The sequence below is a fragment of the Ptychodera flava genome, chromosome 7 (genome assembly GCF_041260155.1).
Source record: "Ptychodera flava strain L36383 chromosome 7, AS_Pfla_20210202, whole genome shotgun sequence".
Lineage (NCBI taxonomy): Eukaryota > Metazoa > Hemichordata > Enteropneusta > Ptychoderidae > Ptychodera > Ptychodera flava.
In genome coordinates, this window is record NC_091934.1 from 2,044,369 (window position 1) to 2,068,627 (window position 24,259).

The 24,259-nt window shown below is 36.1% G+C and overlaps 1 protein-coding gene across 1 annotated transcript; it reads left to right on the forward strand.

Annotated features, from left to right (window-relative positions):
• The first annotated feature begins 2,715 nt into the window (after positions 1–2,715).
• Positions 2,716–23,961, forward strand: LOC139136551 (enolase-phosphatase E1-like). Its single transcript, XM_070704283.1, has 5 exons — positions 2,716–2,926; positions 7,477–7,629; positions 17,460–17,600; positions 17,834–18,130; positions 21,848–23,961. The coding sequence occupies exons 1-5, from the start codon at positions 2,870–2,872 to the stop codon at positions 21,926–21,928; spliced, it is 729 nt and encodes a 242-aa protein (XP_070560384.1). The 5' UTR covers positions 2,716–2,869; the 3' UTR covers positions 21,929–23,961.
• Positions 23,962–24,259: the final 298 nt, after the last annotated feature.

The following is a 24,259-nucleotide window of genomic DNA, read 5'->3' on the forward strand; positions in this document are numbered from 1 at the left end:
CAAAAGATTGTCGATGTGTATACTGAGTAGTTTCTGTTGCATAACACGATTTGGGTCTGTCTATGAAGGAGAAACGGGGCTAGTAAATGGTCTTCCGGGTCTTGAACACCAATCAAATTTCAGCAGTGTCTTTTCAGTAACAATTAATTGTGTATACCAATTTTTAACTTCACAGAGCTATTTTACTGGAAATGGTACACTTTTCAATAGACCCTTGGCGAAACTTCGTCTAAAAATTTCACCTATGAATGCCGTTTTCTAGTACTTGTTACAGTGGGCATTATACATTCACCACAGATTAGATGGCCTCTACAAACGAGAATAATTTTATGTTAACTACAACTACAGTTCTTTAGTATTTTTTTCTCAGAATTTTAGAATTTATAAATTGTTTTATGTATCTTGAAGTCTGTTTCTATATATAGGAAAATGAGAGCAACTTTACACATCGTTTCTACCTTTCATAGTGATGCGGTATATTGATTCGATCAATGATATGGAGAAACATGGCGAGACACCGGTGAATCGATAGTGCTTTGACCCTGGTCATGTGATCTGGGTCCCCGGGAAAGAACCGGTTATGTGTTGGAGCTATTTATCCCACATGTTAATTTGATAGTAGCGATTGTTCATCAACTAGAGATGCTAGTATGGATATGTTGTGGTCTGAACTTTGAGTGGTTTGTTGGTCAGCCGTTCGTGTTTATTTTATCCTCGTGCTTGATTTGTGCCTGAACGAGGATGTCTCTTAAGTTTTTATTCCTTTGTATGCTATGATAGGTTTTTCTGGAAAAAACTTTGACCAGTGTTTGATCGGCTTCTATTATTTGCCAATTTTTTGTTAGACATTGTTTGATTTGCCTGGTTTTGATGGACTGAAGGTCGTTGTGTAAACCAGTTTTGTTCTTATGTCATATTCCTCTTATCTTTATCGGTGAGGTATTGTCGATGGTTGGTGAGATTAACATCTTTCTTTATACGAGATATATCTTTTTTTTCTATAATCTTGTTGTTGAAGTTTGCGTGTGAGAAAGTTGACCTTTTCAATGAAGTCCATGTCGTTGTTGCATGTGCAAGCATATCGGAGAAGTTCACCTTTAATGAAGCCTTTGAAAGTGCCGCTCGGGTGACACGAATTTCTCAATAAATATTGGAACGTGTCGGTTGGTTTTGTGTTGGTTAAATTAAAAAGAAAATTAATAAGTTCTGAATTCAATATACTGCAAAGACAACAGCTTGATTCTAAATAAACCTGAAGTTTGATCAATACTTAAGCCTCAGAGACTTGACTGCAACAAACTGAGACAAATCAGACACGAAAATTACGTCAAAAAGTTAAAAGTGAACAACCATGAGGTCACATGCACAAGTTTTTCTATGGGAAGCCCCGGCTGGAAGCTTCGAAGCCATCCTCGGACTGTGATGACCCTGAAAAAAAAAAAAAGAGAAAATAATTAAAAACAACTGTGACACGAATTTTACGTATTACAACCTAAAAGTGTCACTTGATGATAGTTTCCCCCAAAAAAGTAACATTTGACCTAAAAATACGCACATTTTGGGATTTATTTCACTATGAGCGTATGCGAGTACACAGTGTACGTAGTGTAAACGTACAGTACACTAATGTTGATTTGGCGCCATATTGGATTTTAGCGGCAAAACACAGCGGCGAACTTTGCCGCCCAACATCAAATTCCTGGCATGAACAGACAAAATTCTGCGGTAAAAAGCTAATTTATAGTATAATTCCACGAACTATGCTTGATTTTGGGCCTTAATTTCATGCTACCGTAGTTGGTACAGCAACACAAGTCCGCGCTCGACATATAACATCGTACTATGAAAAATCGCTGAAATCGCAAAATTACTTTAATTTTTCAAACAGAGCCCGAAAAGTCACTTACCTTCTCCAGAAAATCCAATTGAAGAGATGAAGTTGGTCTCCAATGATAATTATCGGCGAAAAAATGAGGATTTGGGAGCGACTGAAAAACTGTGTTGGCCAGCCAACGGTCACAGTGTAGCCTGAGTTGCTGAGTGCCGTTCGAAAGGAAATGGCATTGCATATGCAAATTGCACCCCTAGCGTTCAGACTGGTAGGGCTACGGAGGCGGCGTAGCCAAAGCCGGACACTTTCGCCATACTCGTAGGGCTAGTGTCCAGAGTATTAGTACTAGACACTATAGTTGCCCAACAAAAAAGGGAACATTATTGAGCTTCAGGAAAAGGGGAAGCAAAATGGTATGCTAAATCTACCGAAACTAGTACACAGACTGTGTCAGAGAAACGAGTTCTTCGCATCTTGACCTTATATGCTCTACTTAGCGAGGTCATTGTAGGTCGCGTCATGCCAACCGACTATTCAATCTGTTATGGTGACGTCATGGGCATGTCCTAGCGTGTAAACACTGTCTGCAGTATGCAAATTTCACCTAAAGGCGACTCTCTCCTCCGACAAACTCATTCTATATTTGCCGCTGCGTTTCAGAGTTGCTTATTAGGTTTTTTTCCACCCAGTGCTTTCTGACGTTTATTATATTTACAGCCAATGATAACTTGGCTCTATTTTATGTAATATTTAGCTTTATAAGTTAAGAGCACGCATTTCCCTCTCGGATCTGACATACACAAATGCCGCCAGAGATATCCCGCCCATTTTAGAAAGAAGCCAATCAACAACGAGATGTTCAACAAATTGGCAAATCATATTGGAAATATTTATCACGTGACCATACGAATTAACAATAAAGCAGGTGGCCGCATGACCCTTGTAGTTGTCAAATTGAGTAGACGGTACACATACTCACATTTGTTGCAAATTTTCCTGCAATTTACGTGATTTTGCCACCTTCACATAACTTCTACAATGGCAGAAGATGCTCCACAAATGAAGAGGGATTCCACCATGCAGGTTACAGCCCAGGTACGGTAGCCGTTGTAAAAATCGTGCGATTTTCTACTTGTTTTTCGCTTCTGCTTTCGGTTAGTACCTTTGTTCTTAGGCTTCACTTAGTGCTAAAGATGGCTGAGCTGTACGACTTTCAAGTGAAGTACGATCACAATTTTACGTTTTTCGGTCCGTTGCCTACAAGCACCTGCACTGTAATCATGGCTGCTTCGGTCTCTATTTGTCCTGTAACAGTAATGGTCACCCATAAGATACGCATTAACGAGTATTTTAGGGGTTTTCTTCGCTTCCTTCTTCGTCCATAAACACTGAACTCAACATAATATATGCAGGTCTTGTGCGTAGTAGAGATTTTAAGCTTCCATGAAAAACACTGGTGACCTACTTATAAGTAGTGATATCAAACAAATGAGAAAGGTTTGGTACGATTATTCTAGTCCACTACTGGCCATTACAGCCTTGTCGCGAATCCAACAACGCGGACAAATAAGGGTTTCCATTCGCACACAAGATTGTTCCATTTTTCTTTGTTCTCCAGCCATCGTCAAATGTATGCAGCACATACGTACAGTTGTGTCATTTTTTAACGTTGGATCAAATACCGAAGGCGGTGATAGCTAAAACTACGTCAGATGTCTTCAGTTACATGCGCATATTATTAATTGCTGTATACAACTCCGCACCCAGTATAATTGAATAGGTTTTCCCTCATTTGCGATCTTGTGTAAAGCCATGACCCGGTATTATTCGAAGGAGAAAGCGCCCCTCATTGTCTTTTATTTGAAAGCTGTGCATATTGCGTTCATAATCGACCCTGTCTGTATCCTTATCCAGTGCACATATATTGTAGTAAAACTCGTATTTGGGGATTTCTCGAAAATCAAGTACACAATCATATTTGGCGACTGGTAGATTGGATGGTCGACATCTTCGGCAGCCTGGTTTGACTCCTACGCAAATACTTTTGCGCTTCCTCTTTCCTCAATTGATCTACCAAGATCAGCAAGTTTTCGCTGCAACCTTCAACGTTCACAGATGTGTATCATCCCGGATGCGAAAAATAAACCCTGATATCTAAACTACTTCGAAATCGATCCATTTGCATGTCACGAATTCTAAAAATTGTCAACAGAAACGTTTATAATACAACTGACAACGACATCTAAAACTACTGTTGTAGCTAGGCTGCAGTCACGCGTCATAACGTGACCGGGTGCTCGGCCAACACGAATCGCGCTATTTCTCCCGCGGGAAATATGCACAGCATGGCGGAAGACGATATAGGTTCACAGTTCATCACACTCAGCGAAGGCATGGGCAGATGAAGTCACCCTAAAAACAGTCAGACCAACTGTCACTGCTCAAAAAAACAACAGCAACAGTGCATGCAGTGCCCTCAACAAAAGCTAGTTTATTCCATCTCTACTCAGGCCTATGTGACCCCTTCATATTCATGTTGTTTATTTTGTTATTTACCAGAAAAGTGATAAGTGATTGTAAGCACATGCTTTCCTTCACCTGGGTGTGGAAGGACTCTAGTAGCAGAACATTGCTGTTAACACGTGACATGACAGTTTTTTCTTGATGATATATGGGTATACTATTGGACAGCTCGTAAAGGTTAACCATTGGACACTTGAAAACGGGAACTGCTGTCCTCAAATGTTAGTGTGAATCACTTCAAAAGTGTTTCACATAGCTGTAATACTATGATAATATATAGATGCAATGAGATGAGAACATAAAGTATGCTTGGTACCTATTCACCGTGAATGTGTGAAACTTTCTGCTATTTTCTAGTTTAACTGTGCACAGGAAAAATAAGTATAACCAAGTATACAAATGTTGGCATGAATTTATAGTGACTGATGCAAAAGAAGTGTTATGAACAAAAATTACTTCAAGCTCAAAGTAATAATATAAATACAATAATATTAATATAGTAATATACATTGTATTCACACAGATATTTGTACTAGAAGTAATACATAAATGAAGCTAAAGTTATTACCTATTTCGTATTGAAGATGAAATATTACTATTGTAATATCACTGTCTAAATTATTAATCTGTGTATTTTCATATACCAGTAAGTGTTCATTTGCACCGTGTTCTTCTGGCTATTAATTGATTTATTCTTCCAAGCGTATTTTTCTGTCAATTTGTCTTTATACAGTGCATCAATGTGTTTTTAGAGTATGTTGTTATTCCCTGCCTTTTGCCATCTGCAGTTTCACTCCCTCTTACAGATAGCGGAGGACTTGGGATGTTATGCAAAAGTTTTTGTATAATTTTAAACAAGAAATTTGGATGATATACTTTAGTTGGAGTGTCAGTGATATGAAGCTTATCAAGACTAACATTTTTTAAGTTTTCGTTCAAAACATCTCTGAAACTACTGAAGTAATAATTGTCAAATTTAGTGCGTTTTCAAAAGTGACCTTATCCCAGTTCCTGAAATTGGAAGGGAATTGTCATATATTGATTTTGTAGGGTGTTTTGTAAATGTTGGTCAAAATGTCGTATATTGTAGACGATTCATTTGTCGTATATTGTAGACGATTCATCTGACATCTTTCATAATTATTGAATTGTAGATTCTTTTTACATGTAGTAAGGATATGTTTCTTTGGCTTGTGTTATTATTGAATATTTTATGTTAAAATTATTTTTTAGCAAAAGGAAAGTTTTTACACTTATCTTCATGTTTTGTTTTTGGTGTTCTGTACTCAGTCAAACATGATTTTAATTTAATTTCTCATTGGCAATATTAACTGTAATCTATCAATATTTTAGTACCAAATACAAGTGGGTAACTTTCATAATATTTCCATAACATAACTGTGGAGTTGTATTTACCAATGAGTTATGTAGACGACAAGAATGTAAAGTATCACAAATCCATGACTATTATCTTTGATCTTATTTCAGCAGCAACATATCAAAAATCATGTTATTTTACTTTCTATATGTCATCCATCCACTATCAGTGTCATCAAAAATTCTTGTAAAAACTGTTATAGGAGTTTTTGAATTACATTTAACTTTAAAAAAATTCTCTGTTACAAATGATATTTTCCAAGTGTTTTTCTATGTAAAGTCTTGGTCTAAGGTGACAAATTAATGCTTAAAAATGGATTGATTGGCAGCAAACCTTGAACAGTCTAAATCCTCTGAATTGTTGTAATTAGTGGCGACGTTGTTTCCATGGCTACTGTTTCATTGACACATCCATTGGCTGTTTGTCTCAATTCACCTGATGAGTTTCTGTGAACTAAGTGAATAAATGTCAAACTAGGTGATACTGTATATTTCTTTATATATATGTAACCAGGAGGACAGATCAACTTCCATATGTCCTGTGTTTATTCTTCTACTCGCAATGGTTGCCAGAAATCACACAGATTGTGATACAAGAATCAAGCTTACATGGCCTTTTTCAACCCAATTTATGAATTGCCTTCTCTCTACAGAAGTAAAAAAAATGATTGAGACTATGCTCTCATAACATTGCATTGTCTGTATGGGTCAATATCTGACTTATGTGAAAGACAGTTGACCTTATAATATGATACTCTTAAGTTCAGAATGCATTTTTTAATTACGTTAGTATTTTTTAAGGGTAATATTGTACAAGATAGTGACAGCAATGTAGTGTGGATAGCTTCTTTGAAAATAGAATTGGCAATTATTAATAATCTGTATTTTTAACTTTTAGTAATTTTCACAGACAGTCAGGCTTAATTTGTATAATCATCATGAGATGTAGGGTTAGCTGTATCTCGTCAAAGTTAGTGTTAATTTTACACTTGGCGAGCTGAGGCTTCAGTTCAAAGCCAGCCAATGAAGTCATATTGAAATGTTTTTAATCAGATTTTGTAGCTGTGGTATTTCTAATTTACATATCAGGGCTCGAAATAATACCTATGTGCCTGTCCCGGACAAGTGAAATTTGGCCTGGGACAAGTAGTTTTGAGAAGTACTTGTCCAAGTGGACAGGTAGGTTTTTTCAGCCTGCAACCAGTATTTCAACCAATTGACTACAGCAAATATTTATAAGTTAAAATTTATATACCTTTTACAATTTTGAAAATCATTATTTGGATATTTACCTGTCAGAAAAAAGTAAAAGACAGTTCGATAATATCTAATCACTGTTTACAGGAGGCAGCCATGTTGATTTATCTAAGGTCACGTCTCATATTAGATTGGGAGATTCTCAAAGCTATCTCGACACCCAGGGCGCTGTTAAGCTAGTTTGCATATGATACAGGGAGAGTTTCTTGAATTGAATTGAAATTAGTATAGTTTCTTAGAATAAATTATGCATTTTGGACAGGTACTTTTCTCACTGGGACAGGTACTTTTTATTTTGACTTGTCCAGTGGACAGGTGGTTGAAAAAAAGTATTTCGAGCCCTGCATATAGTTTGGATATCCTAATTCATTGCATTTTCTTCAGTTACGTTGCCATGGTTACACATCTTGGATCATTGCTGTGTATGATCAGGACTGATGTACACACAGCAGTGTCAAAGCGTCCTGAATTTTGGTTTCTACTTGCAGGAGGGAATTCAGTACCTGAAAGAATCTGGTGCTGAAACTTTAATAAAATTGCAAGGACTTGATGATAAGGGGGAGGATGGTGACAAGAGAGGGGAAGAGAGTGAAGACAAACCAAAAGTTTCACGAGATATGACAATGGTAGAAACAGTCAAGGTAAGCTGTGAGAAAGATACAAAGACAAACATCCCAGCTTGTCACTGAGTACCCTCTTCTGTCATGTTATCCTGTAGTTGCTTGCTACACAATATGATTCTGTCTTTGTTTATGGCCAGGCATTTGTTTTAGAGTTCAATTTCTGTCAGAAAGCAAGCACCTACTGTAGTAATTAGCATTGTATCTCTTGATACAAATAATGGTTACTATGACAGCAAGTCAGAATTGCACTTTGTAATGTCAATGGAGGCATTTTTGTTTAAATTTCTGTGAAAGATACCTATAGAAACCTTGATTTCCAAAACCCATCAGTTTTTTGTATTTGCATTTCATTGCAGTGGCTAGGTGATAAAGTTTGTACTGTTGATTCATACATTCATTGCAGTGAGTTGTGTAAGTTTAGAGCAACGACACTTATCGGTGATAACATGCTACCTGGTTTTAATGGTAGTACGTATACTGTGCTACCATGCCACTGACAGGCTGTGGACAGTCACTGGACTTTTTGTGATTGTGATGTGAAAAATTTGTCATATCATAATATTTGTAACATTTAAAAATTTAGTGGTCAGCTACTTTGTGACCTTAGAATGATGAAAATCACTATTGAAAGAGAATGACTTGAAAGAGGAGACATTCCAAATTAATGGTCATTCACTTGATGAAATTGTGTTTCAGTGCATCAGTTCTTCAGTCTCCAAGTACCTTATAGGGCTGGTATAAACAAGGGTTTTTTATAAACATGGGTTTTCTAGTCTTATTTGCTTTGATATTACCAGGAGATATTTGATTTGTCAGGGGCTTTTGTAGAGATGTTAATCGTCTACACACGTGAGTATTGTCATTACGTATATTTGAGATCCTACATTGAAGATGATCATTAAAGTAACTTTCACTGTGTGAATTTTTGGGCCAAATTTTTCATCATTGATTATACAGCTTGTTTGATAGCTTAGCTTTCTTGTAAACATTAGATTCATATTGTTTACATGTAAATGATGATGAAATTTTCATGTAAGTTGTCTATATATGAGTATTTATCATCTACATATTAGGACCACCTGTTCTCATTGTAGGTCCTATCAATACATTAGCTGTTAAGGTTGTCTGATTGTCTGACGTTACATACTATTTAGTGATATATTGTTTTCTTTCAAAAATTGTTTTGCTCATATTTTATTCTTGTACTATTGCCACAGGAGAGCTATGAAAGTCTGACTTTCAATAAAAATATTCTCCAAGCCATAAATTTTCAGTTACTAAAATGACAAAACATTGACAATACAGTTCAATATCAAGGTTTTTCAATATTTAGTAACCCAAGTGTTTCTACATTTCTTGTTCAGATGAAGTTTGCTTGTTTCACATCATGATGTGCATGTTGTTTCAGCTCACCATATAATTTTGCTGTGCTTAAAGGCCTTTCTTGCGATCCCTGGGATTGCCTTTGTTCTGTAAGAGGATTATGGAGGTGTGATAGCCTTTTGTTTTTCATTGAAATTGTAATTTTGTGGGTAAATTTTCTGATGAGACAATCTGGTGCCAACACAGGCCTTATAGGCTATGGTAAATCTAATCAAAAGATTCCTACTGTCTGTTGAGATTTTTTGTTAAAAATTGGACATTTTTAGGAATGAAATATTTTCTTTGTCAAGCCAGCTGTTCCTTTTGCCTCTAGTTGTCATGGTTACACCATGCTACCCAGGTTAATAGCAAAGACGGTATTTTGTATGTTGATATATTTAATATCGACTCATTTCATTGGCTGTTATTGTCAAAATGTCTAGAAAATTTTGTAGAAATAAATTCACACCAGAATTTTCTGTCTATATAATTTCATAGACAATTTTGCCATCAAAAATATTACTCAGTATAAGACTAATGTGAAAGAATTAACTGTAGTTTTAATTCTATTCACAAACTCAAAACCAAGCATGTGTGGAATTTTAGCACCTGCCAAACTGAATTTGTTTCTATTTTTTTACATTGACATAATTTCTGCTTATGCATAGTAATTATGTGGAGTAGTTTTATGGATATGAAAATTCACTTTCTATTTATGTAAAATATGTTTACTTATCAAACTGTTGCTTTCAGAAATCAATTATTAGCAAAATGCTCCCAGTATGGTGTTACAGTTAGTATTGTTTGATTTAAGGAATACATAGTAATGGTACTGTAAAAAATTTCTGTATGATTTATTCACATATTCCGAAAAAAATTATTATAGCATTTGACCAGGTCATTGATTTGAATGATTTAATAGCTGTGATATTTCTGACATCACCTCAGCTTGTACATCACTATCTTTATTACATTTTATTAGACACTATGATAAGTTGAAATAAGGACAAATCATGTGGTAACAGTGGACTAGCTGGTGTCTGATACAGATGTACATGTATGTAGTGCTTGTTTGCCATAGCTACAATCACCTAAGAATAGTTAATATCTAGATCATATTCTAGATAATAATAGCCCATTTTGATGGGCTACTGTTGTGACTGATTTTATAATTCTGACTGAATTTGATGAATTTGATGTTGGTCATACTATTACTTTCGAATAGCTTACATATAAGCCATAACAACCATTACAATGAGATCTTTCAAACTTAAGTAGACAACCATGTTGGTCGAGACTTCAAAGATAGAGGACAGTCTTTATTGAAAATGCAGAAGATAGTATAGATGCAGGCTACATGTATGTTACACTGTATATTTTTCATAGTTATGTTGAAAAAATAGATATATTCTAGCTTTACATATTGGTATGCATTTTATAAGAGGAGACTGCGTTCAGATACATTGTGTCTATATTCAGTTGCAGAGGACATGTTTACGAGTTCACACTCATTTGCATCCAACATCGAACACTCAACTTCATGTGAATATTTATACATCCCATGAATTATTGTGTTTCCTTTGAAACTTCATGAGTTGATAAGAAACTGCGATAGCGACAAGTTTATGTAAACATGTAGATACTGTGTAGTAGACTGTGCACGCAACTGACCAACATGAACATCGTAATTCCTAGCTACATGAATATGTACCGTTACATACAGAACTTTCAGCCCAGTAAAATTTATGTGTTAGTTTAATTACGACAACTAAAATGTGAATATGGTACAAGGTAACAACAGATGGCAATTACAAGAATAGTTTTGGCAGTAAAGTTGAAAGTTGTTACATTGTACAACTGCTTGCACAATACACATTTCCACCAAAAAAATGGAGCAGGGTTTTCTGGCACCATTTCTGACACAAAGACGCATCTTAGAACTTCACTTGAAAGGTGTTTCTTGTGGTGAAATTGCATTGACGACTGAAGTCTCGAAATCAACAGCACATAGTATCTGCTGTAAGTACGAGAGAACATTAACAGGGTCCCTGATACAACCGGTGATAGGGTCACTGATACAAACCTGTGATAGGGTCCCTGATACAACCCGTGATAGGGTCCCTGATACAACCCGTGATAGGGTCCCTGATACAACCCGTGATAGGGTCCCTGATACAACCCGTGATAGGGTCCCTGATACAACTGAAGATAGACCTGTGTGATAATACACCAGTGAGTTCCACAACAGGCGACAGCCAAATATTTAATTACACGAAATCAGAAGAACTTCTCAATGCTAATGTATCACCAAGTGATAACCAAATACGCATAGTTAGTCGAATGAAGATATAAAGCCTTGCTGCCAAATCAATGACTCCAGCTGTCGAACAATATACATGTACATTGAACTTCATAAAATCTGTTTACAATATAAACTTGCGAACAACAATATAAATCAAATTCATTGGTTTGATGAGTCTTTGGTGATCCAAACTACAGGCAATCGTTGTTTTGGACACGCAGAAATTGGAACATCATCAGATGATATACAACGGCATGCTTCGAATACTACATACACTATCAACCTCCTTTTCAGTGGTACGGGTGTCATTCAGATATGATTTTGGACCATTGGTCTGAGAGTTATTGAACTTTTTCCATAGTATTTGATATGAACATTGAACACAAAGTCTGATGATGTTTTTATGCAAAAAATCAAACCAAAGAAAGTCTTTAGAAAAACTCAAACACCACAGAAAGCATCGAGTGTTGCAGCAACTACTACCGGTATGTATGAAGTGAAAATAAATGTCGCACATGTAGTGCAATTGGTGAATACTCAAGCAAGTTTATTTGATGGCGCCAATTTGTCTGTCGAGTCTGTAGCCATATTATTACATTGAAGATGCCGTAAACTCTCTGAGGAAGTTTCTTATCAACTCATGAAGTTTCAAAGGAAACACACTGATGAATTCATTGGATGTATCAATATTTACATGAAATTAAACATTTGATGTTAGATGCAAACAAGTGTTGCTTGCTTTTTTCCCAAAGCCATGAAATATTTATTCGATATTTATCAGATGGTAACAGTTTCAACTTTCTGTTGATAGAAAGACAACAGATGTCAACGTAGTTTTCAGTGAATATTCAGTTGTCATTGCAAGTAGTAAAATGAGTGCATTTTGGTGTTTTGAAAATTATAGCTTGTTCAGAAAAATGTTTCTCTGAACTTAATACTTCTCACGTAGACTTACAAAAGAGGTGATTTTCATCTCCAATATGTATAAGAGTGAGTAGAGTGTAGAGATTGGATCAAGTGGACTAAATGAGTTGCATTGGCAACCAATGGTCAAAGGTCACTTCAAGGATACAGAGGTTGATAAAATGTAAACAAAAGGTTATCTTTGTGAACATGCAGTATCAGTTGGTAACAGTTCCCACAAATGAACTAACATCAAATGAAAAAAGCTGACCTTAGTTTGTTAATAAAATAAAATTTAACAAAATTTACCTGGTGCATGTAGCAATCAGAAGCTATGGTACTTGTCATGGAATGTTTTGCACTTCAGGAATGTTACAGAAAAGTTACAGTTTAGACTCTTGTATTTGTGCAGTGCATGTTTTCCAAAGTAGTTTAAATGAAAAAATATTGATGAAAAGAGATATTGTGAATGTATGTGATGGAAGAAAATATTGGTTGAAATATTTCCACAGCATAGTAGCATATAATTTAAGAGCAATAGACAATTCTTTCCAAACCTCCTTTTCAAATGTAACCTTGGAAGGCTAGACACATGATGGCACATTACTTGTGTTGTGTAATAGTGTTGATCGCGATTTTGGGTTTGTTACTAAATATAGCTGCACGCGCGCGACTTTCGGACAAATATGCTGAAATTCAGACAAATTTTGTTGTTGTATGCGCGGCTGCTGTTGCAGCTTGTTGTCTCAGTCATCAATTCATACGAATATGTGTGACGCTAAATAGCCATTCTAACACTCGCAGGTTTTGTTTTCATCGTTTATGTGGAAAACGCGGACAAATATTTATTTATGCATATTAATGAGAGAGTGACGTCATTTGCAATCAGCACTATTGTGTAACACGTGTAAGTAATCATTGCCGAATATAATATATACCAAGGTATTACAATGTATGTACTGGATGTACAACTTTAGAATCTGTTTTGTTGAATCATATCTTTCACTTTTGCTGACTTTTGAGTTTCCTTTCAAGAATACTTTCAAATTAAAGTTGTATATGGTTACTTTGCAAGTGTGCAATAAGAAGGCTGTGCTGCTGTGATTTGAAACAATTTGTTCCTGTTGTCTCATATAACAACACATCAATAGGCATACTCTTGCGTATTGTTATTGGTTTATGTATTCTTTAAATTTCTTGTGAGGCAGAACACTAACTTATCAATCATGTCAAAAAATGTAAATCATGTCATTATCAAGGAGCTTATTGGACAACAGAACCAAAATGACTCACTATAGAAGCACACTTGCACTGGTTATCAGTCAGTAGTGCTTCCAAGTTGGTCTTCCATTTTTGTGTTAGAAAGCTGAATATAAAATGTGATAGTGCAAGAAAACAGTCTCTACTTGTACCTTTTGATGCCCCATTTTGTGATAAATGTTGGCACAGAAATAATTTGTAAACCTAGTGACCCTGTAGATGCAGTGATAGAATGAACAAATAAACTTGACAAAATGTGTAGGCCATTGTAGGCATCACAGCTACATGGCAACTTGTTTCAAAGCTGTGAAACTGCATGTAGTAGAGCTGTGCTGTAAGAATTGAAAAGTGCTAGATTGAGTTACTTTTTCTAGAAAAGGCTGTTTCACCTAAAATATGATATGCAGTCAGTTTTCTTTGAACAGAAGTGTATTATCAGTGATTTTGTAAGGGAACTTTTTCAGGCAATTTGATTGGTTTTCTGGATGAAGATCACATGACCATGTTTAGAATGCGTACAGTGTACTGCACCGGAGTGTTAAAGTAATTAATATGAGTAGAATACTGTCATGTTTCATATAACATAAGATCTTGCAGTGAAATCTTGAAACAGGTTATTTTGATCTGTTGACTATTGATCAATTTGTCACATTTTATTCTGTTTTTACCACTTTTCAGTCTTGTCACAGTCACTATGCAGAATGGCACAGGGAAGACAATAGATGCAGAAGTGAAACACACTGAATCAACATTCCATCCTAGCCATGCCATTTAATGATTTCCATCCTAGCCATGCCATATCAATGATTTCCATCCTAGCCATGCCATTTAATGATTTCCATCGTAGTCATGCCATATCAATGATTTTGTAAGGCACTTTATACTCTGTGCAAAGTCTTGTATCACAAATTTCTTCCCAGCAACTAGACAACTTTTAGGCTGCAATAAAAATATTTTGCAGCTGCACTGTACTAAAACTAGTCTAGGGTCTAACTATGATAAAAGTTTGGTAGACATGGCTTACAGATTTTAAGGCATTTGTATATTTAAGGAATCCATTGTATAGTAGGTAAAAGTCTGACAAAACTGACATTCTGATTATTTGCATATTTAATGAATTTCTGTAAGTAGGCCACATATCAATATTGATACTGCACTGATTTTGACCAAACCTCTGCTATTCATTGCTCATACTTAGGACCATGTATGCTGCTGAAAGTTGATAAATACAATATTCTGATTGTTAGCTCATTTTAATATTTAAGGAATTTCTACAATTAATGAATGTCAATACTGAATTCACCAATGTGACCATACCTTTGAGATATGGTCGTCATTCTTAGGTGTATTGATGCTGAAAGTTTGAATAGCAAGCACAGCATTCAATTATTACATTATCTGTACAATAATGAATTTCTGTAATTAGGGCTATATATAAATACTGAATACATTGATATCAACTAGACAACTATGTCGTTCATACACAGGCCATTAAAACGCTTCTGGAACGGTTCTGGGCCAATACTGGCATAGAAAGTTATGTGTGGACGCTCCGACGTGGTTCTGAAGTGTTTCAGATATGAGACGGTTTAGTTGGCCCGACCTTAGCCGTTGTAGGGATTAACTCTATCCGCAAATCGCTGTGTGGACAGACTGAGCCGCTTCAGAGGCGTTTTAAACGCCCTCACGCGACAGGTATTTGTAACATAAACAACAACCAACATACAATATTCACTTTGGTCATGGCTGCCGAACACAGCTCTACAGCTCATGGAAATAACTGGTCAGACGATGAAATAAGTTTGCTGATCTCAGTCTGGGTAAACAAAAGTATTCAAAGAATGCTAAAGGGAACGTGTTGCGACAGCCTCGTGTACAAAAAAATTGCAGAAAAGGCTCTACAGAGAGGTTTAAACCGGAAAGCAGATCAGTGCCACCGTAAGCTCAAGGCACTGAAGCTAATATACAAAGAAGTTGTCGACAGCAACAGACGGAGCGGTAGAGGCAGAATATGGATGCCTTTCTTCAGTAATAACAGAATACCTGTTAGCTATGCTAAACATTATTCTGAAAAACAACACATTCGAATTTAACAACGAATTCTACAAACAAACATGTGGGTGTGCAATGGGATTGCCATCGTCACCCGAGATTTGCTGACATCATGTTTCACAAATTAGAACTGAAACAAAAATATCACTATGGTGTAGATTCAGAGACGATATTTTCCTAATCTTCATTGGAACAAAGCACAAACTCCACAAATTCATAACAGAAATTAAAAAAATGCATTCTACTTTCAAATTTTCATATGAAAGTTATTCACACAAAATAACATGTCTTGACCTAGTCATTTACAAAGGTCAACGATACAACAACGAAAACATACTAGACACTAGAACGCACACAAAACCAGCAGATACATTCCAGTTCTTACACAGAAAATCATGGCATCCAAAATCAACCTTCAAGGGTCTGATCAAAGGCGAAACATTAAGGTACATGAGGACATGTAACAACGAAGAGGACTTCAACAACGAAGTCAAAACACTAATGAAAAATTGCTACAACGAGGATATTTACAACAAGAAATATCGAACATCAATGTGAAAACAAATCACGCAATACGAAGAACACATTTAAATCACAAACAAACACACAACAACAATACTAATAAAGTGATATTTTCAACCACATATAGTCCACATATCAAAACAAAAGACATCAAACAAGCACTCCTGAAGAACTGGGAAGAATTAAAAAATACCAAACACTAAATAATTTATTCACGATGAAACCGATCATCACATACAAAAGAAATCCAAACATTGGCGACACGCTCATAAATGCACAAGTACACACGTACATAATCTTACAGAAAAGACTGAACAAAATGAAACACAATCAACTGACTCGAATAAAAATATTCTAGCTTTCTTACTGAATGAACAAAACACTAACAATGATTAATCCACAAACAGTGAAACAAAAATCCAAGGGGAGAAAATATCAAAAAAAGCGACTGAGGAAGAAACCACATACTGATTTCGAAACGTTGCCAAAGGATCACACTGTCATTCGACAGCCAGATTACGGCTACGTCTCGCTATGGCTTATATCTACACCAATAGCCAAACACACAAAATCAAACATGAACGCAGAGAATGAAAAATTAGTGCAGGTGATGCGTGGAGCTGCTTTCCCTTTGTTACAGTTCTGAACGTATCACACTCAAGGGCTAAATCGGTTAACGTTTGCTTTTGGTCTGCATTCAGATCATTAAGGCGACGAGGACTGTCTGGACCGTATATGCAGCAGGGAAAAAAAACCCCAGAAGACAAGCCAGTATGACGTCGTTCATTTCAGCCATCTTCTTGCAATGCCGTATGCTTGGCCATACACACCTTTTGAACTCAAGAGGGCGTATTAAGACATCTTAAACATCAAAACAATGGCTTAATTTTGTGAGTGTGGACGCAAGCTGACTCAAACTATTAGTCCCCTGTATTTACAAATCACAAATTGTGTTGCAGAAGCGTTTCAATTTTTACCTGTCTGAAAGTTGCAAACAAGTATTTACTCATGCTTGGGTTTCGTTTTGCTCAAAGTTTGACTAAACACTAGTATTAGCTAATTTGCATATTAATTGAATTTCTGTAATTAGGCTATACAGCAAAACCAAATAAACAAAATTCTATTAGACTTCCAAGGTGTGTGTCGTACATCTATCTACACAGATTTTATTATTATTTTATCCGTCATCCAACGGACAAAGACCAAATTACAGGATTAGGTACTCATAACTACGGTCCCACAACCCGCTACTCTCTAGCATAGAATGTCTGCCATAATTCCTCTTTGCAATACCGCAGCTCGTCTTTGCAGTACTGAGGTTTGCCTATGCAATACTGTGGTGCCGGAATGATATGTTCCGATTACAAGGGTTAGCATTGTTATTTCACACTGTGTATTTACAGGAGATAGGTGTTCTGATCACAGGTATCATTGTGTTTCATTTCAGGAAGGAGAACAGTTCCTTGAATCAACAGGAAAACCAGATGAAAGTGCAAAAACTAGGGGACAACAAAAAGAAATAGAAAAATTAACTGAAGAGGAAGCTCCCAAAATTCAAAGAGATACAACAATGGCAGAAACCGCTAAGGTAGCTACCCAAGTTTGCTAATCTGCAAAAAATACTGATGTATTCAATACTCATGGTAACCACGTGATATTGTGGGCAGAAAACTGTTCAGGGCTCAAAACTGAAGATTGTAAGTTGGATATGAGATGGATACAAAAATATCAAAATTCATTGCATATCAACTATTATTCTTGACTCATACCATCATAGTGTATCATTTCACAAAGTTGGAATCTTTGATTTTCTTGAGGTAGGCAGGGAAAGAATTCCTTGGTGACGCTGTTGTTGGAGAAAGTCGTTCACAGACAAAAGCAATCGCAGCAGTACAAGAAGATAAAACAGAAAGTGAGAAAGATGAGGAGGAAGATAAAGCGACTGTGCAGAGGTCAACAACTATGACTGCTACGGCTGAAGAGGGGAAGGCTTTCCTTGAGAGAGAGGGCTTTAATGAGGAATCCAAACGCACGGAGAAAAAAGGGGAGGAGGAGGAGGAAGAAGAAGATGAAGAAAAAGCAATGAAACGTACTCACACCATGATGGAAACAGTCAAGGTAAAACACACTTCTTTTCTAATGTCCATTAATGTGACAAATGTATGAAAACTGATGCTTCCTAAAGTGACTGGTACATCTTTGTTTGACCTGCAATGATTGATATTCACTCATGTGAGTCATCTATGTGTTCTTTCAGTACATGCAATGTGAGTCATCTATGTGTTCTTTCAGTACATGCAATGTGAGTCATCTATGTGTTCTTTCACTACATGCAATGTGAGTCATCTATGTGTTCTTTCACTACATGCAATGTGAGTCATCTATGTGTTCTTTCACTACATGCAATGTGAGTCATCTATGTGTTCTTTCACTACATGCAATGTGAGTCATCTATGTGTTCTTTCACTACATGCAATGTGAGTCATCTATGTGTTCTTTCACTACATGCAATGTGAGTCATCTATGTGTTCTTTCACTACATGCAATGTGAGTCATCTATGTGTTCTTTCACTACATGCAATACATCAGTGCAAAACAGTTGTGACAACGTACCCTCATACCGGTAGAAGCAGTTATCAAAATTGAACCAGCCCTTCATGAAATTTGCATCAAATTTCAATCAAAGCATTGATCAGAAAATCCCATGCATATTAAACCAATAAAATGCAGAGCTCATAGGGCCTGATTTTGAATGACATCACTCTCATGTGAAAATAAACCTAAATACAAGAACATATACAGTGATTCTGCAACAGTCCTGATGAATCCTGACTCAAGGGAACACTTTTCAATTCTGGACATTAACAAGTCACATTGTTCTACAATGCTGTTGGCATTTTTCATAGATATTGATGAACAAGGAATAGTAGTTCTTGATGTATCTTGCCCATTCTGAGGGAGTATTTTCAGTGTTATACATTAAAGTAACTCACTATGAGTGATTTTGGCGTGGCCTCCACACTTGTTGTAAGTTTGATGGCGTAAGCATGTCATAAAAAAAAATAAATTTCTGCAAAATATGTTTCAAGGTACTCAAGCGCCAGAGAAGTGCAAGCATTAACGTAAACCTAGCGTAATGTAAACCTAACATAAACCTGGCCAACATTTGAAATGGAGCAAAAGATAAAATATCAGTTGACAATGTTTTATTGAAACATTTCAAAAAATTGCTAAGTGACTCATGGGCTCGTCTACGAGACCTCATGAGTTTGGAAGCTGCTATGGCCATAAACAGCTTTTTGTCATGTTTGTATTTTGATTGTCAGAGACCATTGGCATTTATCTTGCATTTTTAGCTCACATTTGGTATACCAATGTGAGGTAATCGTATAAGCTGAATCAGTTCATTTGCATCCCATTTGCATGTCTGTATGTATGTATGTATGTATGTCCGTCCACGTCAAAAACAGCTAAACGGCAGAACCTACTGTCTTAGTATTTGGTGTACAGGTGCACCTTGGGGTGGAGATGTGAATTTGTTCAAATGAACTTGTCAGTGTCAAAAATATGCAAATGAGGGGGGAAAAAAGGTAAAACCCTGCAAATTGCTAAAACTCTGTAACCGTTGGTCAGATAGGGTTGAAACTTGGTGTGCAGGTTCCTTTAGGTATTCTAAAGTAGGTGTTTAAAATTTGGGATGAAATTTGCATGGTTTTTTTTTCAGGTAATTTTTTTCAGTTTTTAGTCAAAAAATGTTTAACTCTGAAACCGCTCATCTGATTGCTTTGAAAGTTGGTATACATGTTCCTCAGGATGACCTCAGTCAAGTGTATACAAATTGAATTGAAATTTTAATATTTGTAATTTTGGGGCAATTTTCCGAATTTTTGGTCAAAATTTTTTTATTCAAGAATAACTAATCTGATAGCTTTGATATTTGGTATACAGGTTACTAAGGTTGACCAAAATCAGTTTGATGAATATCGTGAAGATATCTTGAATTTTATATTTTTGCTGAATTTTTTGGTTATTTTTCTCATTTTAAGTAAAATTTCTTCTTCTCTGAAACCGCTTGCCAAATTGCTCTCAAATGAGGATTGGACGTTTGCAAGGGTGTTACCCTTCTAATTGTTGAAATTACGACTATTTGGAAATATTACTGTTTTGGGGCAATTTTTGTCATTTTCATCAAAAAATCGTAAAAAATATTTTCATTTTAAAGCCCCTGGACAGACGGCTTTTATATTTGGTGTACAGATGTCCAGGGATGACAATAGTCAGATATGTGGAAATTGTCCTGAAATATACAAATTTGTATTTTTAAGACAATTTTGTCATATTTGGTCAAGAAAACTTGTTCTCAAAATTACTTGTCTGATAGCTTTGTAATTTGGTACAAAAGTCCTGAGGGATGTTATTAGATAAATTTTCTGCTCAAAGTGTTGGGAAACCCCCAAATAGTTATATTTTAGGTAATTTTCTTTTGTGACCTTAAATGACCTACACCAACCCAGGATATGTTGTGAGACAGTTTCGAAGGCTGTGAACATAATTGTGTCATATTTGATATCAATTTGTAGTAAAATTTGATCCAGAAAACAAAGCTGAGGTAAATGTTTTCATTGCGAACCAATTTTTGCAACTTTTGCATGTAAGACACACAAGAACTGATGAGAAATTTGGATCCAGGATAATTCCAGATGTCATAATCCCCCCCACAGTGGAAGGAATTTCACTATCTGTAACTGATTTAAGTGCTGTTTACATTTGAATGATAGCAGTCATAGCATTAATTAAAACATCCCCAAAGTTGTAAATATACTGCCAGCTGGTCTTATGTAAACATGGTCAACCAAGGGATGGAACATTTGATATTCAGGAGGGGGTAGGGGATAGAAGATTGATGAGGTAGCATTCCTTTTTAAAAGATCCCTTTTATATTTTTTCCCACTATTTTTCCCCCCCTCGCCAACCTTTTCTTTTTGTCAAGCTTCTCTGGCTAATTTTTTGATGACATTTGCTTATGTATGTAGGATCTGCTTGTCCCATTGCTATAGAAGTGGCATGCATGTTTCTAAAGTTTACCTCCAGTACTTAAGTTGCAGACCTTACTTGCTTTTGTCATTCTTGTTTTTCTGGTTGATCTTTGGTACCCATACTGGTATGTACCAATTCTGATAAAATGTGAGCGACACCGTATAATTGCGGTATTTTTTAGCCTATGGTTTTCCCATGTGCTGTTTCAGATTTATATGCGGTAACATAGTCGGCAGCTTTTGGAAATTTGTAGACAGATTTTGTCAAGGATGGTGTGTTAGGAGAACCATGATAGAATTTCATTTGCACTGTACCAGCCTGCATCAATGTCCCTTTTCGACCGACATGCTATAAACGACATGGTAAACAAACTGCATGCACAGTTTTGCACACGACCTTGCTCCTGGTGTCATGGACCAGTTGTTCTTGATCTTGACTGACTTTGCCACAAAGGGAGCGGAAACTCTTAATTATCAAACCATTTTAAAGAAATCATTTCTAAACTGAATAAAATATCTGTTTTGTCTGATTACACTCTTTGGGGGTAAAACCCCAACCCCCGACCCAAAGAATTAACATTTCTATAGGACATAAATCTTTTGACGTGGTCTCTTCGACTATGGTACCTATCCTAGCCAAATAAACAGTGCTTGGCTAGCAAAGAAAAACCACATTAGGCCATGGTTGACTGCTGTGTTGTTATCCTCTCCAACCCAAAATCATTACTTAGCAATTTAAGTATGAAGATGTGCTGTGGTCACTAACTTTGTGTGACATTTTGACGTTTTTATCCCACAGGAAGGTGAGGAGTTTGTCAAACGACAGAAAACAAGCAATGGTGAAGTCACTGAACAGAAAGAACAGCAACAAGAATCCTAAAATGCTGCATAATGGGAAAGCTACGATCATCCAAACCATCTCATCTCTAAAACTCAGTTTTTAGTCCAAAAAAATTGTATTCCATATTATGAAGCCCTAGGCAGACCTTAAGTGTAGTTTTATAAAAATTTTGTGTAGTTCAACTCTTATGGAATACAGTCATTTTATTTTGTGTTACTCAAGAGGTTTATTACTTAGAAGTACTAGTACACTTCAGTCAGATGATACTCTTTGATGTCTTTGTATAGTTTCGTCTGGATGTATGCATTTTGTATAAATGTCTACTTCTTTGCCATCAAGAAGACATCAGCAAACTGCATTGTGGGTAGATGGTGCAATGGCTGTGTATTCTCAAGGCTAAAATAGTTACTTGTTATTTCAGCATTTGCATTGATCAGCTGGTAATATCCCCATGACAACAAGCAATATCCAGCAATAGGGGACGGTGCACAAGGCCATGTGTGGTCAGTTACCTCATGGATAACTATTGAAACTTATGTGTCCATATCTCATGTCCAGTTTTCTTTTTGAGCTGATGCATCGATTTTGTCTTTCGCTAAACTACTGCATGACGTGACTAAAACGTATGATTGGACAAAAGGATTTGTACTTTAAATTTTGTGTGAGTGTGTGTGGATGAAGAGTATAGAGGTGTGTAAAAATATTGAGGAAAGTTGTGACATTATGGAATACAAAAACATATATTATCCTTAAAAGTTTTATAGACAGTAAAATAACTTCTAAACATCTCATGCAGAGCAAGGAATATAGAAATTTCAAAGTGTATATTAAGAGTTTAATTGAAATGTTGCTTTATATCCAACAGTGCAAATTGTGTTTTTATATGCCAATAAGTCTGCAGGTGCTCAAAGTACTATCTAACTTGTCTATTTATTGACAGATCATGTTGCTGAAGGATGTGTGGGATATTTTTAGCAATATGATGAGGAATGCTCTTGTCATGTAGTGGTTTTATGTGAAATTTCACCCCCATGGATTTACTGGCTGATCCAATGCATTTTGTAGTTTTATACCACTGCAACCTAACATACCCTATTCTACCAGCATGTAGATTTCGTTTAAGAATTTGAAACTGAAATAAACACTTCAAGTATTCTGTTTAACTTTTGTATTGTTAGTAGATAGCGATGTAATCAAGAAATCAAGTGTTTCTCGTCACTCAGAGTTCAACAAAATGATCAGAATTCAAAACCGGAAATGTATTCCCTCTCAGAAAATATTGACATCATGTGTAAAACTATGAGGGCAGGTATCTCGCAACAGTGTAACAAGGTCCATATTTGTTTATTGGAGTTGTAATTTATTAATGTAGACATTTCATCACCTACCCTTTTTGGTTTTGGGGCTTTTGCATCCCCTGAAAGGTTTTTGACCCCTACCTTGATATTGCTGGATGTTAATTTGTGATGAAGGAAAGGCCATGTATATCTTAATAGTTTTGTGTTCATACTGTACCAAAAACAGTTGTCATACTTTGACACACAGAGGTCAAGGACTGAGATCTTAGGCTGTATCATCACAAGAAATATGTAGCATGCTTTATTTTTGTGGTGTGAATAAGTTGTCTGCAGCTGAGGTATCATCTTTTGATGTAAACACTGTCAATTCCTGTAACGTAGTATGCACAAGTTTGTACCACAGGTCAATCAAATATCATTTCCAGTCTACTGGTATACAAGCATCAACAAAGCTGTACATGAGACAAGCTTTGATCTGAAACTAGAGGGTATATTACCTCTTTATCTGTGAACACGGTCCTTTTGTGGAGGGACCGTGCTGTGAAGAAGGCTTGTTTGAAAGTGATTGATTACATGGTATGATTTTATACTCATATACTGATGTTTTTGGTATTTCATCATCTTGCAGACACTTCCATACTCAATACAAGTCGACTTGTTGAAGTCTCTGAAGTTCTGTGATAATTTTTGCTGCAATTTTTGCAAAAGCAACTCGCTCAGCACTGTATACACCCCAGTTTTCGTAATAAAATCTCTACAAGACATTCAGATAAACATTGCATCTGTTTTCTCTTTATTCTCACATCAAAGTTACATAGTTGTGACTATTAAACACAACTTTACTGTATAATTTTTGCACATGCAGAAGACAATGATAACAATTTATCTAGTCAAATTATAGAGCACAAAGTGAATAATTGACATTATGCACTGTAGGTTTACTGTGATGATATGACATATGTTATGTGCAGTAGGTTTACTGTGATGATATGACATATGTTATGTGCAGTAGGTTTACTGTGATGATATGACATGTTATGTGCAGTAGGTTTACTGTGATGATATGACATGT